Source organism: Alosa sapidissima, chromosome 12 (assembly GCF_018492685.1).
Source record: "Alosa sapidissima isolate fAloSap1 chromosome 12, fAloSap1.pri, whole genome shotgun sequence".
NCBI lineage: Eukaryota > Metazoa > Chordata > Actinopteri > Clupeiformes > Clupeidae > Alosa > Alosa sapidissima.
The window spans coordinates 24,265,503-24,278,256 of record NC_055968.1 but is presented as its reverse complement, the minus strand read 5'-3'; the positions used below and the strand labels follow the sequence as shown (position 1 = coordinate 24,278,256).

At 45.6% G+C, this 12,754-nt stretch overlaps 1 protein-coding gene across 7 annotated transcripts in view; it reads left to right on the top strand.

The window, feature by feature from the left end:
• The first annotated feature begins 726 nt into the window (after positions 1-726).
• lrp8 (low density lipoprotein receptor-related protein 8, apolipoprotein e receptor) overlaps positions 727-12,754 on the top strand; it is a 144,662-nt gene continuing 132,634 nt past the window's right edge. For all 7 annotated transcript variants that reach the window (XM_042057242.1, XM_042057241.1, XM_042057240.1 and 4 more), the window contains exons 1-2: positions 727-886; positions 1,541-1,660. In XM_042057242.1, coding sequence (XP_041913176.1) covers positions 820-886; positions 1,541-1,660 — 187 coding nt within the window. In that variant the 5' untranslated portion in view covers positions 727-819. The remainder of the gene's footprint in view (positions 887-1,540; positions 1,661-12,754) is intronic.

Genomic DNA, 12,754 nt, shown 5'->3' with positions numbered 1-12,754 from the left:
CAGAGGACAGCTGACTAAGTGTTTGTGAAAGTAGCCTTAATGATCACAAAATGCTAAGCATGCATCTTGGCTATTTGAATTTCTTAAAGCTGAGCTGTGCTTAAATTTAAATTGTTCAATACATGATTTCATAGCAGGCCAAATATAAAATAAATTTGATATATAGCCTAGATATCTGTTTTTATTAGATGATCAGATGATTTACAGTTATATGTAATATGTCATGTTTCATGTTTTTGTAATGTTTCATACAGTGATGCATGCAGGTCTACTGCAGTGAATAGGCTAAATACAACTTTGATCATTTTTATAGCCTACTACTGTATAGTTAACTTTGGCCTTGGTGCCCTGACATGTGGCCTTTATGCCCCCCACCAAATATGCCCAACTGGCCAAGTGGCCTTGCCCCCAGAATGGTGAAATTCCAAGTCTGGTTGCTTACTTTGAAAGATAAATTGACACACAACTAAAGTCAGCACATTTTCTACATTGCAGGCTCTGGTCTAATTTTCACCACTTAAAGCCGAAAGTTTATATCTGTAATTACACCGTATTTGGATAATAATAAAGTAATTACTCACATTTGAACAAGAATTTAAAACAGTTGGTGTTTCACTTTTCAGTCACTACCTCGTGTGTTACCGCAGGCATAATCCCGCCCATGGAGCGTCATCGTCACCGATTCAAACAGCTACTAAGGCAAAGGAACTACGGCGCGGCAGCACAAGCACGGTAGCATTGCAAGGAGAGACGGAGGCTCACCGGATCGCTTCGTTTTCAGGCACTGTTTCGTATGAGCACGACTCGGCTATTTTAAAGATGTGGACAGGACTGGGAAAACTGTTGCTTTTGCATTTGTTACTGATGGAGCTTTATGTCGCGAAAGGTAGGTCGCTCTGTCTATGAGCTTGCAAAAAAAAAAAGATTCAGACGAATGAATGAGAGAGCGACGCAGTCTGCGCTTACGGCTTTATCAACGCTGGTGATTCCAAGCACTGCAGTGAATGGCTGTTGTTAAACTCTTAAAAACGATGATATATTTGGTTGACCTCTGGTGTGCTGTTGACGAAAATCATAGACAGTATGGTGTCATAGCCTACTTTAGTTAGTGTCATGTCATATTATGTTTCTTTGAAGTTATGCGTGTTAGTGTATTCATACTGCCAGCATGTGTTCGATGACACATCACTGAAGGTAACCAGGAAATGGTCAGTCATTGTAACGTGTGCCAGTGACAAGGGTAGGGTGATGAGGAAAGCTGATGAGATTTCGAAAAATTGGAATGACAGCTACTACCCTAAAAGAAACCACTGAAAAATCAGTTTCGCTGTCTCCTAAAACTTGAATAAATACCTAAACGCACAATTGCTAGGATTAGACTGTGCCATGTCAGCACTGCCCGGGCACACCATCAACTATTAGAATTATTAGGACTTCAAGTCCGTAAACAATGATCAGAAGATTGTTTAAAAGCATGCGTATGTGAGAGTGTTTGAGTGGAATATTCTTTCTAACGCGTTTGTATTTTGTGTTATCCCAGGGACTAAAACAAAGTGTGAAACCGGTCAATTTCAGTGTAAAAACGGAAGATGCATCCCCACTCCTTGGAGATGTGACGATGACGACGATTGCTCTGATAACAGTGATGAGGAAAACTGTCGTAAGTAGCCAAGCCAGTTATTATCAACGAAATGTGTTACAGATTATGCTGAAATTTCCCTCGGCTCAATGTGCTTCTTTCCCAGGAGCCCGTTCCCACACGCCTGGAGCATTATGCTTTACTTCTATAATTAAAGGTGTATGTTTGTGGCTTATTTTCATGGGTGATTTTTTATTTCATTCATATTGGAAGTGGAGATTAGCTTGATTGAGGTCCATGGTTGGTTAATTGTGATTTCCCGACATTGGAGCTCGTTCCATTATTCTTATGCGCCTCTCTGGTGGATTTCAGAAAGAACAAGCATTGTCCTGCCATAAGATGAACTAAATACAATCTTTTTGTAATATGTATTATTTATATAATAGGCCATACTGAACGCAATTATCCTTGAAACATTTGATACGGTGTTAATTAAGAGAGAGAGAGAGCCATTGCAAAGGCAGTCTGCTGATCCGGTTGAATTTCGGGAAACTCCGGAGTTCGGTTAAATGGGTTTTCAACGATGCAGGCTAACGGGCTTAGAAGTGGCATCCCCCTAGCGTGGATAACTTAATTTCCATCATTTTATATAGCTCAGTTTTGTATTCGTGTATCCTTTTGAAGCTATGCTGCTTGCCACAGTCTAGGGTCTTATAACCCGAGCCCTTATAAGTAGCCTGTTGCAGTCCGTGGGTGTTTTGTTGATGGTTTTTATAGGCAAAGAAATCGCTATCATTTGGTAGTTATATAGTTGTCACTGGTGACAGCACACTACTAAGACTGGTTTGCCATGGTGACCTCTAGGATACCCAATGCATATGAAACAGTGTAGGCTATTTGCTCTGTGTCACACAAGTGGAATTTGATAGCATTCTTTATTCTTTCCTGTGAGGCTGGGAGCTGCTTGTTGTGCCTGAGCTGTTTAAAGACAACTCTCACATGGCATGGTTGGTCCTGTTCCCTCATGTTGTTGCATCAGCTGACAGCTCGGAGATAAATCCAGTAGCATGACTTGTTGCCTGTGTAGTGCCAAGTGGCTCCGTGCTGCCACCCAGTAACTTATGCCAGTACGCTGCTTCAATGCCATCCAATTCACACTTTGTGGTAGAGAGCAGTGCCGAAATATAGCGTAGCTGTGTGGACAGTCAAATTAGGTGGCATAGTCCTGTTTTTGACAACTCTGTTTATTGGTTTGTCTTCGTAATTATTCAGTATTGTCAGCACCTGTTCTATATCTCGGCCACACTCAATTTGTAAGAACAGAAGATATGCAAAAGTATGTAAATATATATATAAAAACTATTTAAAAAAGTAGAATGTAACCATTATATCCCCAGGCTGATGGATAGGAATACTGTAGTTCTTCTAATCTAGTCTCTTCACCCAACTTGGGGCAGCTGTTCCTCGGAATTATATTGCTCCCGTAGTCGGTCACACAGGCACTTTGGAATGCAGGCATGAACACCAACACACTTCACTGCTACCGCCGGAACTCTGTTGTTTCTTTCAGAAATGAGAAATGTGTTACTTATGACATGTCGAATGATCTTCATATCTTGTGTCGTACACAATTACCTCAGTGGTGCGTAGTTAATGGCCGCATTCTTTAATCCGTGACTTGGCCTCTTTGCACGGGAGAAGTTTCCTAGCAAGGCGGTCTATTGATCTCATTCTATAATGACATGAGAAAGTGCCTGAGTGTGTTGCTGCAGGAAAGCATGTTTGTATCTTTATTAAAACCTACAGCCGCTGTGTGTTTGTGTGGATGCAAATAGGCTTTTGTGTTCAGGGCATGATGCCAGGGCACTCTGGCTGCTTTGTGCCTGTCCTTTCTTTTCTTATGTGTATATATGTGTGTGTGTGAGAGAGAGAGTGTGTGTGTGTGTGTGTGTGTGTGTGTGTGTGTGTGTGTGTGTGTGTGTGTGTGTGTGTGTGTGTGTGTGTGTGTGTGTGTGTGTGTGTGTGTGTGTGTGAGAGAGAGAGAGAGAGAGAGAGAGAGAGAGAGAGAGAGAGAGAGAGAGAGAGAGAGAGAGAGAGAGAGAGAGAGAGAGAGAGAGAGAGAGAGAGAGAGAGAGAGAGAGAGTAAGCTTGGGGCTGACTGTGTCCGAGAAGCAGAGTTTATTGAAGTGGGGGGAGAGGCCCTTCAGAGATGAGGCATCACAGCAGATTTCACGCCTTTCTGTGTCTCCGAGTCCCAGGACTTAGACACCCTCAGCACAAATATAATGAGAGGCTGCTGGAGAAATGTCAAATCGCTGCACCCTGCACACGCTCCCCTGCTCCTTCTCTCCCTCTCTTCCTCCCTCGCTCTCACGCTCTGACTCCCACTCTTCTATCTCTCTTTCTTGCTCTCTTTCTCTATTTGTGTTCCACTCACTCAATTCCTCATCTCCTCCGCTCTACATCCTGTATCACTGTGTTTCATTTATACTCAAATGAGTGTTATGAAATATATTTATTTTCTTCTATTATGTCTATATATTTCTTTTTCTTAGTGAGTCCTTCTATGTTCTGCCTTGCTCTTTTTTGTGTTCACATTGCTTTTAAGTGGTTGTAGCCCAACCCCCAAGGACCATGCTTGTACCCTTTGTCCTTACCAGCTAAACACACACACACACACACACACACACACACAGAGGAGAGAGAGAGACCCTGTGTTTAGAATATTTGGAGGGTAAGGTCATAAAAGACATGACATCTTCAGGGGTCAAAGTTCATTCCCTGGATCAATTGCCATTTTTTAGGGATGCACGATATATTGGCGGCCGATATATTATTAGCCGATAAGTGAACATTTTTAAATATTATTATCGGTACGATAACAGAATTCTGGCCGATAATTTGTGCCGATATTTTTTAAAGTCCTAATATAGGCCTACGTAAGGTCCGTCTGGCTACACTGAGCTAGCCTACTTGAGCTTGGTTGGCTATACTTTTTCCTCAATATGGTGTGAATGTATTTCACCACTCTAACAAAATCTGTGGATATGCGTTCATTTGGGAATCTGTGCATCTCAAAATCCTCTCGTGAATAATCCGCCATTTAACCTTAACACAGCGGAGCTCAGCCCTATCTAGAGCCGTCTTGTGCTGGTGTGTTTGCACTTTACCGCGCTGGTCGGGGAAACAAATAAACAAACTCGTTAGTGGGACGAGTACATAAGTAGGCCTAGTTCTAAGTTGTGTTTTAGTATTATATTTATACTTTAGCTTGGGTTTTGTATTATTACCTAGAAATATGCTAACCATTCGTGCTTCAGTTCCAGACAGGTCATCATAATAAGTTATTAAAACCTTCGGGGCTAACGCCTTTCATTTCTGCTGCAGCAGGTTGTGCGCAACAGAGTAGACGGACATAAGATACAGTCTGAGGAGTTGCAGCTTTATTCAGTTACCCGCAGTTAAAACTAAACCTAAGTTTCCCTCACAAACTCTGATTTGGTCGCTATACTGTAGCTTATTCCAAGCTGAGCCGTTTATGAGTGTTTAGTCCTAAATGAAAACGATTCATACTCTCTAGCCACTCACTCGCAATTCACTGACGTCAGGTTCACTTAAAGGAGCCACACATACTGTAGGGCTAGGCTACTGTTATGTTGACTGCTGTACTATTGAGGACTATTATGAGTTCTGTCCATTTGGTGGTAGGTAAAATTACTGCAATAAAATTATGCTTATTAAATGCTTTCCCCAAATCACTTTTCACAATTTTTTTTCAAGAGTAATATTATCGGTTATCGTATCGGTATCGGCCACAACAAACCAATAAATATCGGTTAATCGTTATCGGCCCTAAAATTCCATATCGGTGCATCTCTACCATTTTTCATTAGTCCCTTTTTACTGGATTAATCAGAATGATGAAACCATAGTTTTCCATAGCAACAGACTGATGTCGTTGGCCTAAGGAGACAGCACAACTGAGCAGTCTGGCAGGCACGTCACTCCACCTGCACCCCCACACAAGGTCACAGTCGACGGAGCTCGCCTTTGTGTTCTAGCGTGTAACATTTTGTAGCTAAAACGATGGGCATGTTCAGACGTTGTATGACAAATTGAAATCAGAGGCCACTTGGACCTCTGATATACTGGCAGCGTACCTCAACAGGTAGCGTGAGTACATGCATACTGGATACATAAACAACGCAGTTTATGCACTCTCACTGAGCTATCATTTCTTTCCCCCATCTGTCTATCTTTCTCCTTTTCGCCTTTTCCTCCTTTCGCCTTTTCCTCATCTTCACTCTCTGAGCTCTTCATCCTCTGTGTGACCCCTCCTTCTTCCACACTCTTCACATGTACCTTCTCATCGTGCTCCTCTTCCTCCTCACCGTCCGCCTCCTCGTCCTACTCCTCACTTCTTTGTTAAGCTTAATTAACCAGCCGACTCTAAGAGCATGGTGTGGGCTTCTAAAGGCAGAGAGACGCACACTCTGCTCCGCTCAAACACTCAGACTTTGTCCCTCTGACTGAGAGCAGAGCTATGTGAATGCATCTGTGTGTGTTTGTGTGTGTGTGTGTGGATGTGTGTATGCATTTAAATATGTATGATACTACCCTCTGTCAACATCATGTGTAAAGTATACACTAGAGTCTACAGTGAGGCTCATATGCACTCACACACACACACACACACACACACACACACACAGAGAGAGAGAGAGAGAGAGAGAGAGAGAGAGAGAGAGACACACACACACACACACGTGGTCTGGGGAATACGCTGTATGATAAATCGTTGTTCTCGGAGCGGGTAGAATAAAATGGGCTGGTTCTTCCCCGGCGCCGCAGCCGGGAGACTGGCTGTGCCAACAGCAGTCATCGCTTCCCCATCACTCACCTTCCCTGACACCAGCGAGCGGGGTGACCATGGGACGGCCTGGCCCCAGCCCCACCACCCCACCCGACCCCACCCCACCCCACCACGGGCTCCTACCCCCCACAGCTCGCTTGCCCCCTGCTAAGACCCAGGATAGAGAGCCCCTTCTATCCAGCCGCTCAAGCGTCTCAGACAGACCTCTGCTGTATGATTATGGGCTTCTTATGTGCAACAAAGACGATAATTACCATAGCCCAGCTATTAGATTACCCAGCTATCTCTGTCTCTTTCTCACACTCATACACGTTCTCATTCTCTGCTTTCCGTTTGTCTGTATGTCATTGTTTGTCTCTCTATGCTCTCTCTGCTTCTGCTGTCTTTTTTTTTCTTCTTTTTGGTGGCACGTTAGGCTCATGAGGTTGGCAGTAGATACGTTTTTGAGAGACAGCATATCAATTTCTTTAAGTGAAGCAATGTCATTTCTCTGAAATTGGGTTTGTAGTCAGGAGTGGTATGTTAATTATAGCGGGGGTCAGCTGTTGCCGGAGGGCCTCAAGCACGCTGCGGTGCAGTTGGGATGTGTGAGACAGGGCTTTGTTGGAATCGAAACCTGTATGTGTGTGTGTGTGTGTGTGTGTGTGTGTGTGTGTGTGTGTGTGTGTGTGTTGAAATGTTTGGTAGCAGGTTCATTCACACATGCATGCACACATCCTCTCAATGTGTGCACACACTGAAACACACACACACACATGTGCATTCATAAACACACACACTATATACACACAGGCGCACACTCTCTCTCTCTCATAATGCATGCTGTGTATAGCAGTGATCTTGGTATCACGCATCGGTGTCCATCTGCATAATAATAATCCAATTAGTGAGCCTCTCAGCGGGCATGAGACTGTTGCTCCAAAGACCTTTCTTTGTCTTTGTGTGTGTGTGTGTGTGTGTGTGTGTGTGTGTGTGTGTGTGTGTGTGTGTGTGAGAAATACACACTCTGGCATGTGTGTGTGTGCATGCTTATACATCGTTTATGTATGCGTGTGTGTGTATGTGTGTGTGTGTGTGTGTGCTCTTTTTAGAGGTCACTGCATATTCTTATCCTACATTGTCGCTTGTGGGCTTAAAACAGCACTCTTGCTACTAGTTTGCGTTGTAAGGGTCCAATCACAACCATTCATCCGCTGGTCGGCTTTTGATTGTTGTTTTTTTCTGAGCCCGAGCATATCCATCAACCTTGAATTGCTAGTCTTCCCCCATGTCCCAAACTGACCCAGCCCTGTGGGATTCAAGCATGTGACTGGGTAGCCGGCTAAACTGCTATCCATTTGCATTCTGGCCATTACGCTGATTTATAGCATTCTGCATTTGCACCGGATGGGGGGTTTGGGGGAGAGTATTTCACAGGTTTTTATGGTCTGTCTCTGCAGTAATGAGAATGGTTTCTGTTATGAAAACCTGGGTCATAGTGGTGGTACCACGGGAGAGAGAGAGAGAGAGAGAGAAAGATGGAGGGAAAGAGAGCGAGAGAGAAATAGATAGAGAGAGATGGAGCGAGAGAGGGTGTGTGTGTGCGTAGGAGAACAAGAGTGAGGAAAGAACAAAGCTGCTGCATGCAGCAGGCTAACCTGATGTCAGTAGCAATAGGGCTGCTATCAGCTGAGCCCTTTTTATTTCTTCTGTTGTTTTCTCTTCCTTCTATCCTTTCCCACTTCTTGACGTCTCTCTCCGCATCCGCCTCATCATCTGTCTTTGTGTGTGTGTGTGTGTGTGTGTACATGTACACGTACACGTGTGTGTGTGTGTGTGTGTGTGTGTGTGTGTGTGTGTGTGTGTGTGTGTGTGCTCAGTGAAATCAGCCAGGGGCTATCTGCTCGTGATTTGACATGGGACTCACTATTAGAGGAGTGTTGTGTTGAGGCTTCGGTGTGCAGCACCTGTGTGTGTGTGTGTGTGTGTGTGTGTGTTTGTGTGAGCGAGGGAAAAACACAGGCCTAACTTCGCCCCGATAACAGCGCTCCACGGCAGGAAAAGAGGGGAAAGAGAGAGATGGGAGCTTGACTTCCCTCTTCTCTCCTTCACCTCTCTTTCTCTCTCTCTCTCTCTCTCTCTCTCGTTCTCTCTCTCTTCCTCCCCTCACTCTCCTGTTTGATCTGCACCGTGGCTGACGGAGTATCAGCCTCTAATCCCTGAACAGATTAGAAGAGAGAAAAATATCTTAATGTGACTCTTTATTTACGTCCCTCTATTCCATTTCTCTTTCTCTCTCTTGCTCTCTGTTTTCTTTTTCTCTCTTTTTTTCTGGGGACAAGTTGTCACACGGAATTCTAAACGGAAGCGCTCTGAATATTGCATTGAGAATATTCATGAATAAAACATCCATTTAATACCTATCTGCTCTCTGACAGGTGCCTGATCCCTTTCTTTCCCCTCTGCGCGTCAACTCGTGAGGGGTGGTATTATTTTTGAAGTTGTTTACAACTTGCCAAAACAGACTTTTGTTCTTTTCACTCTCTGTTCTTTCTCTCCCCCCCCCCTGCCCTCCTCTCCCTGTCACCTACTCGCTTCAAGCCTTCGCTATGTCGCTATATATTCGCTATTTCGTTTGTCTTTTGACTGTGCTTGCCCTTGTCTGCGTGGGGGCGCATGTACCTCTCAGAAAGTTTTGACATACGCTTTCAAAGAAACGGCTGTAAAACAGCGGGACATTTTAGTTTGCTAAAAGTCAGCCATTGAGTGCAGATGAGGTCGCTGAGCCGATCCAGCTGTCATGTTATCTGAGATTTTGTCCGTGAGGGCGGGAGAGAGAGAAAGTGAGAGAGGAAAGAAAGAAAGATAGAAGAAAATAAACATTTCTCCGCTCCCCTCACTCCTAATGCTAATACAGACACCTTGAACCCGATGTGTGCATTTGAGGGTGTTAGTTAAAACCCCTTTGCAACCTCAGGTAATCTCCCAGTGGAGCTTTATTAAAAGTACACAGCTTAATATAAGACGGTGAAAAACAAACAAACAAACAAACGTAAACAACTTCCCCTCTGCTGCGCTAAGGGGCTGAGCGGGGGAGATCTGTCATGCCCAGGCGAAGAGGTGTGCTGGTGGTGACAAACGGGGTTGCCTATCAGGGACAAGCATGTGCGCGGGCAGCTAAGCCTGTAACGAGGTTCCTCACGTTAAGGAGATTGGGGCTGTCGTTTCCTCGCTCTGAGATGTGGCATGGCGTATTTTCTTTGATGTGCCAGCTATTTCCTGTGCGGTTATCAGGCAGTGCCCGGTGAGTCTTAATGTATCAATGCACCGCCACGCAACTGGCTCTGACGAGATCACCCCTTCTTCCCACAGTGCAATCTTTTTTAAGCTTCTAAATCCCGGGGGAAAAGTGGAGGAGAATTGAGGAGGTTAAATATTTATACAGAGTAGAAAGGTGTGGAAAAAGTGCATGAGAGAGAGAGAGAGAGAGAGAGGAGAGAGAGAGAGGAGAGAGAGAGAGAGAGAGAGAGAGAGAGAGAGAGAGAGAGAACTGGAACACAGTGGTCATGGCTTGAGTTGGCGTGTGGAGATCCTGTCGCCAGCAAGTCTTTTGGAGGTCCGTCACCTCATCACACTCTCCTCTATTCCTCTTTAACTCCTGATGCGTCTCTCTCGGGCACTGTGCTTTCTGTCGTTTCTCTCTCTCTCTCTCTTGCTCTCTTTCTCTCCCTTTCTTTCCCGCTCCCTTAAACATCTCTTAACTTTCTCTTTGTCAGTCTCCCGCTCAGCTCCCCGCTACACCCGCTCCCTCTCTGTCACCCTGGTTTTCCCTGCTCTTCTTTAGTCCTCCGTGTTTCCAAGGGTCTTTTCTTCCGGATCTCATCCGTGAAGATGTCGTTTCGCGCCCCCCCATCCCATCCCACCCATCCCTCCCCTCCCCTCCCCTCACCTCCCCTCCCTTCCCCAGGCTCCCTCCTCCCTGTTCTTTTATATTCATGTCTGTGTAAGCACAACTCCTGTATGCAGGCTCCCTGACACCCTCTCAATGGCCTGTCTCTCTGCAAGATTAGTGAGAGGCCACCGGTCTCAGCCACAGCTCCCTGCTTAGAATGAGATGCGCCACTGGTGTGTGTGTGTGTGTGTGACTGTGTGTGTGTGTCTGTGTGTGTGTGTGTGTGTGTGTGAAAGAGAGAGAGAGGGAGAGAGAGGGGAGAGAGAGGGAGAGAGAGGGAGAGAGAGGGAGAGAGAGGGAGAGAGAGAGAGAGAGAGGGAGAGAGAGGGAGAGAGAGAAAGAAAGAGCGACTGTATATGAGCCTCTGTGTTTCAATGAGACTTGTTTTCTCTTGTTGTTGTTGTTTATATTGTTGTTATGCTGATGTTTGCTCTTGATCGCTTGCGCTGAGTCTCTTTGTAAGTTGTAAGTGACGCCGGAGTTTCAGGAGAGGCCTGAGGTGCATTCCTTCCCCCCCGTCTGCCCTGCGGAAGCCGCCTCAGAAGGCCATCACAACAGATCACGGCAGATTAGATTGTTTGCAAATGCCCACAAAAAAGTCGCCTCCAGTCCAATCTCTTTGTCCCACCGAGGATGCTGGTAATTGAGTAGCCTGACCTTCTCTCTCGCTGAGGAATCGATTGATCTCAGAAATGCCACTTTTATTTATATATTTCTCTTTGTGGTTTGACGGTCAGAGCATCTCAACCTGGCCCCGCTGGCCACTGCTGGGAAGTCAGTGAAAGTCGCATGAGGTCATCGTGTCAAGCTGCATCACTCCAGAAGCAACTTTTTACCAGTGTGTGTGTGTGTGTGTGTGTGTGTGTGTGTGTGTGTGTGTGTGTGTGTGTGTGTGTGTGTGTGTGTTTGTGTGTTTGTGTGTGCATGCACAAACGGTGTGTTTCAGTGCAAGCCTGAAAGTGTAATTATGTGTGTATGTAACTCAACTGAGCACTTTTTGGGAAGCTTGCCAGTGGGCTGAGGAATATTTCTCTGACATGATTCAGTCCTTTATCTCTCCTCTAACTCACTGCCTCATCCCTCCTTTTCTCTCTCTTTCTCTCTCTCTCTCTCTCTCTTCACTGCTTGTCAGAGCATCGGTGTGGCAGTAGGTCACTGGCTCAGTCACAGGCTGTAAATCTGTTGAGTTGAGTGGAGCGGAGGGCTGTACTGTGCTGCTATGCAGATTCAGCCAAGTGGCAGGAGCATTCCTCGCTGGATTCCCCCGCTGCCATCTCAGAATCCCCGCTAAACTCAGGTGTGGGTGCACCCCCACCCCTCCCCTTCACACACACACACACACACACACACACACACACACACACACACACACACACACACACACACACACACACACACACAAACACGGTGATACACTTGGATGCCCTTCAATGGAATGAATGAGCCCCTACGAATCACAGGTGTCCTCCACCTCAGCACCCATGTCCGGTGTGTGGTGTTTCAGTGACCGCGCCTCCACACAGCTGTGCTGGCTCTCTTAACTGTGAGTGTGAAACTGAAGCCAGAACATCTCCAGAGGCCTTTGTGTGCAAGGCCTGTGTGAGTTTTAAAGAAGAATAAACGGCCTGCATGTGTTGGAGCATTGTGTAGTTTGTGTGTTTGTGTTCCTCAGGGTTTATCTTCAGTGTGACTCTCTTGTAGAGGCGTTGTTTTGGTCTTGGCCATTGACAGCGATGCATTTGAAGAAAGCTTAATGAGACTTTCCTGTGTGCTCAGACAGTGATCAGTCAGTGGATCTCTACATCTCTGTCTCGCCCATATTGGCTCTTTTGTTTCTCTTCAAACGGAAAAGGGAACGTTGTCTGGAGGGATTCAGAAGAATATGAAGAATTGTTTCTTTTTCATCCTTTCTTTAGTTCAAGCATTGAAGAGAAGGGAAAGGGGATTTTCAGAGTGGTGAAATTCCTCATCTGAGGTGGTTATTGAAACGGCTGCCACTGTCGGCTCTCTTATTGTAAGGTGCTGAAACAGACACAAGGGTTTCCTGGGCAACCAGGAAGAAACCCAGTCTCAGTGTTTAGGTGTGTGTGTGTGTGTGTTTGTGTGTATTTGTGTGTCTGTGTGTGTGTGTGCCTGTATGGTGTTTTAAGCACCCAACGTTGTCTTCCAGACAATGCTGCATGGAATGCACTAGGGTTAGGATTAGGGTTAAGGTTAGGGTTACCGTAGGTGCCTTGAAGTCGATGGTGGCGGCTTAAAACTCCATCGTGTGTGTGTGTGTGTGTGTGTGTGTGTGTGTGTGTGTGTGTGTGTGTGTGTGTGTGTGTGTGTGTGTGTGTGGGTGTGTGTTTACCTGGCTATTGTTTCTACA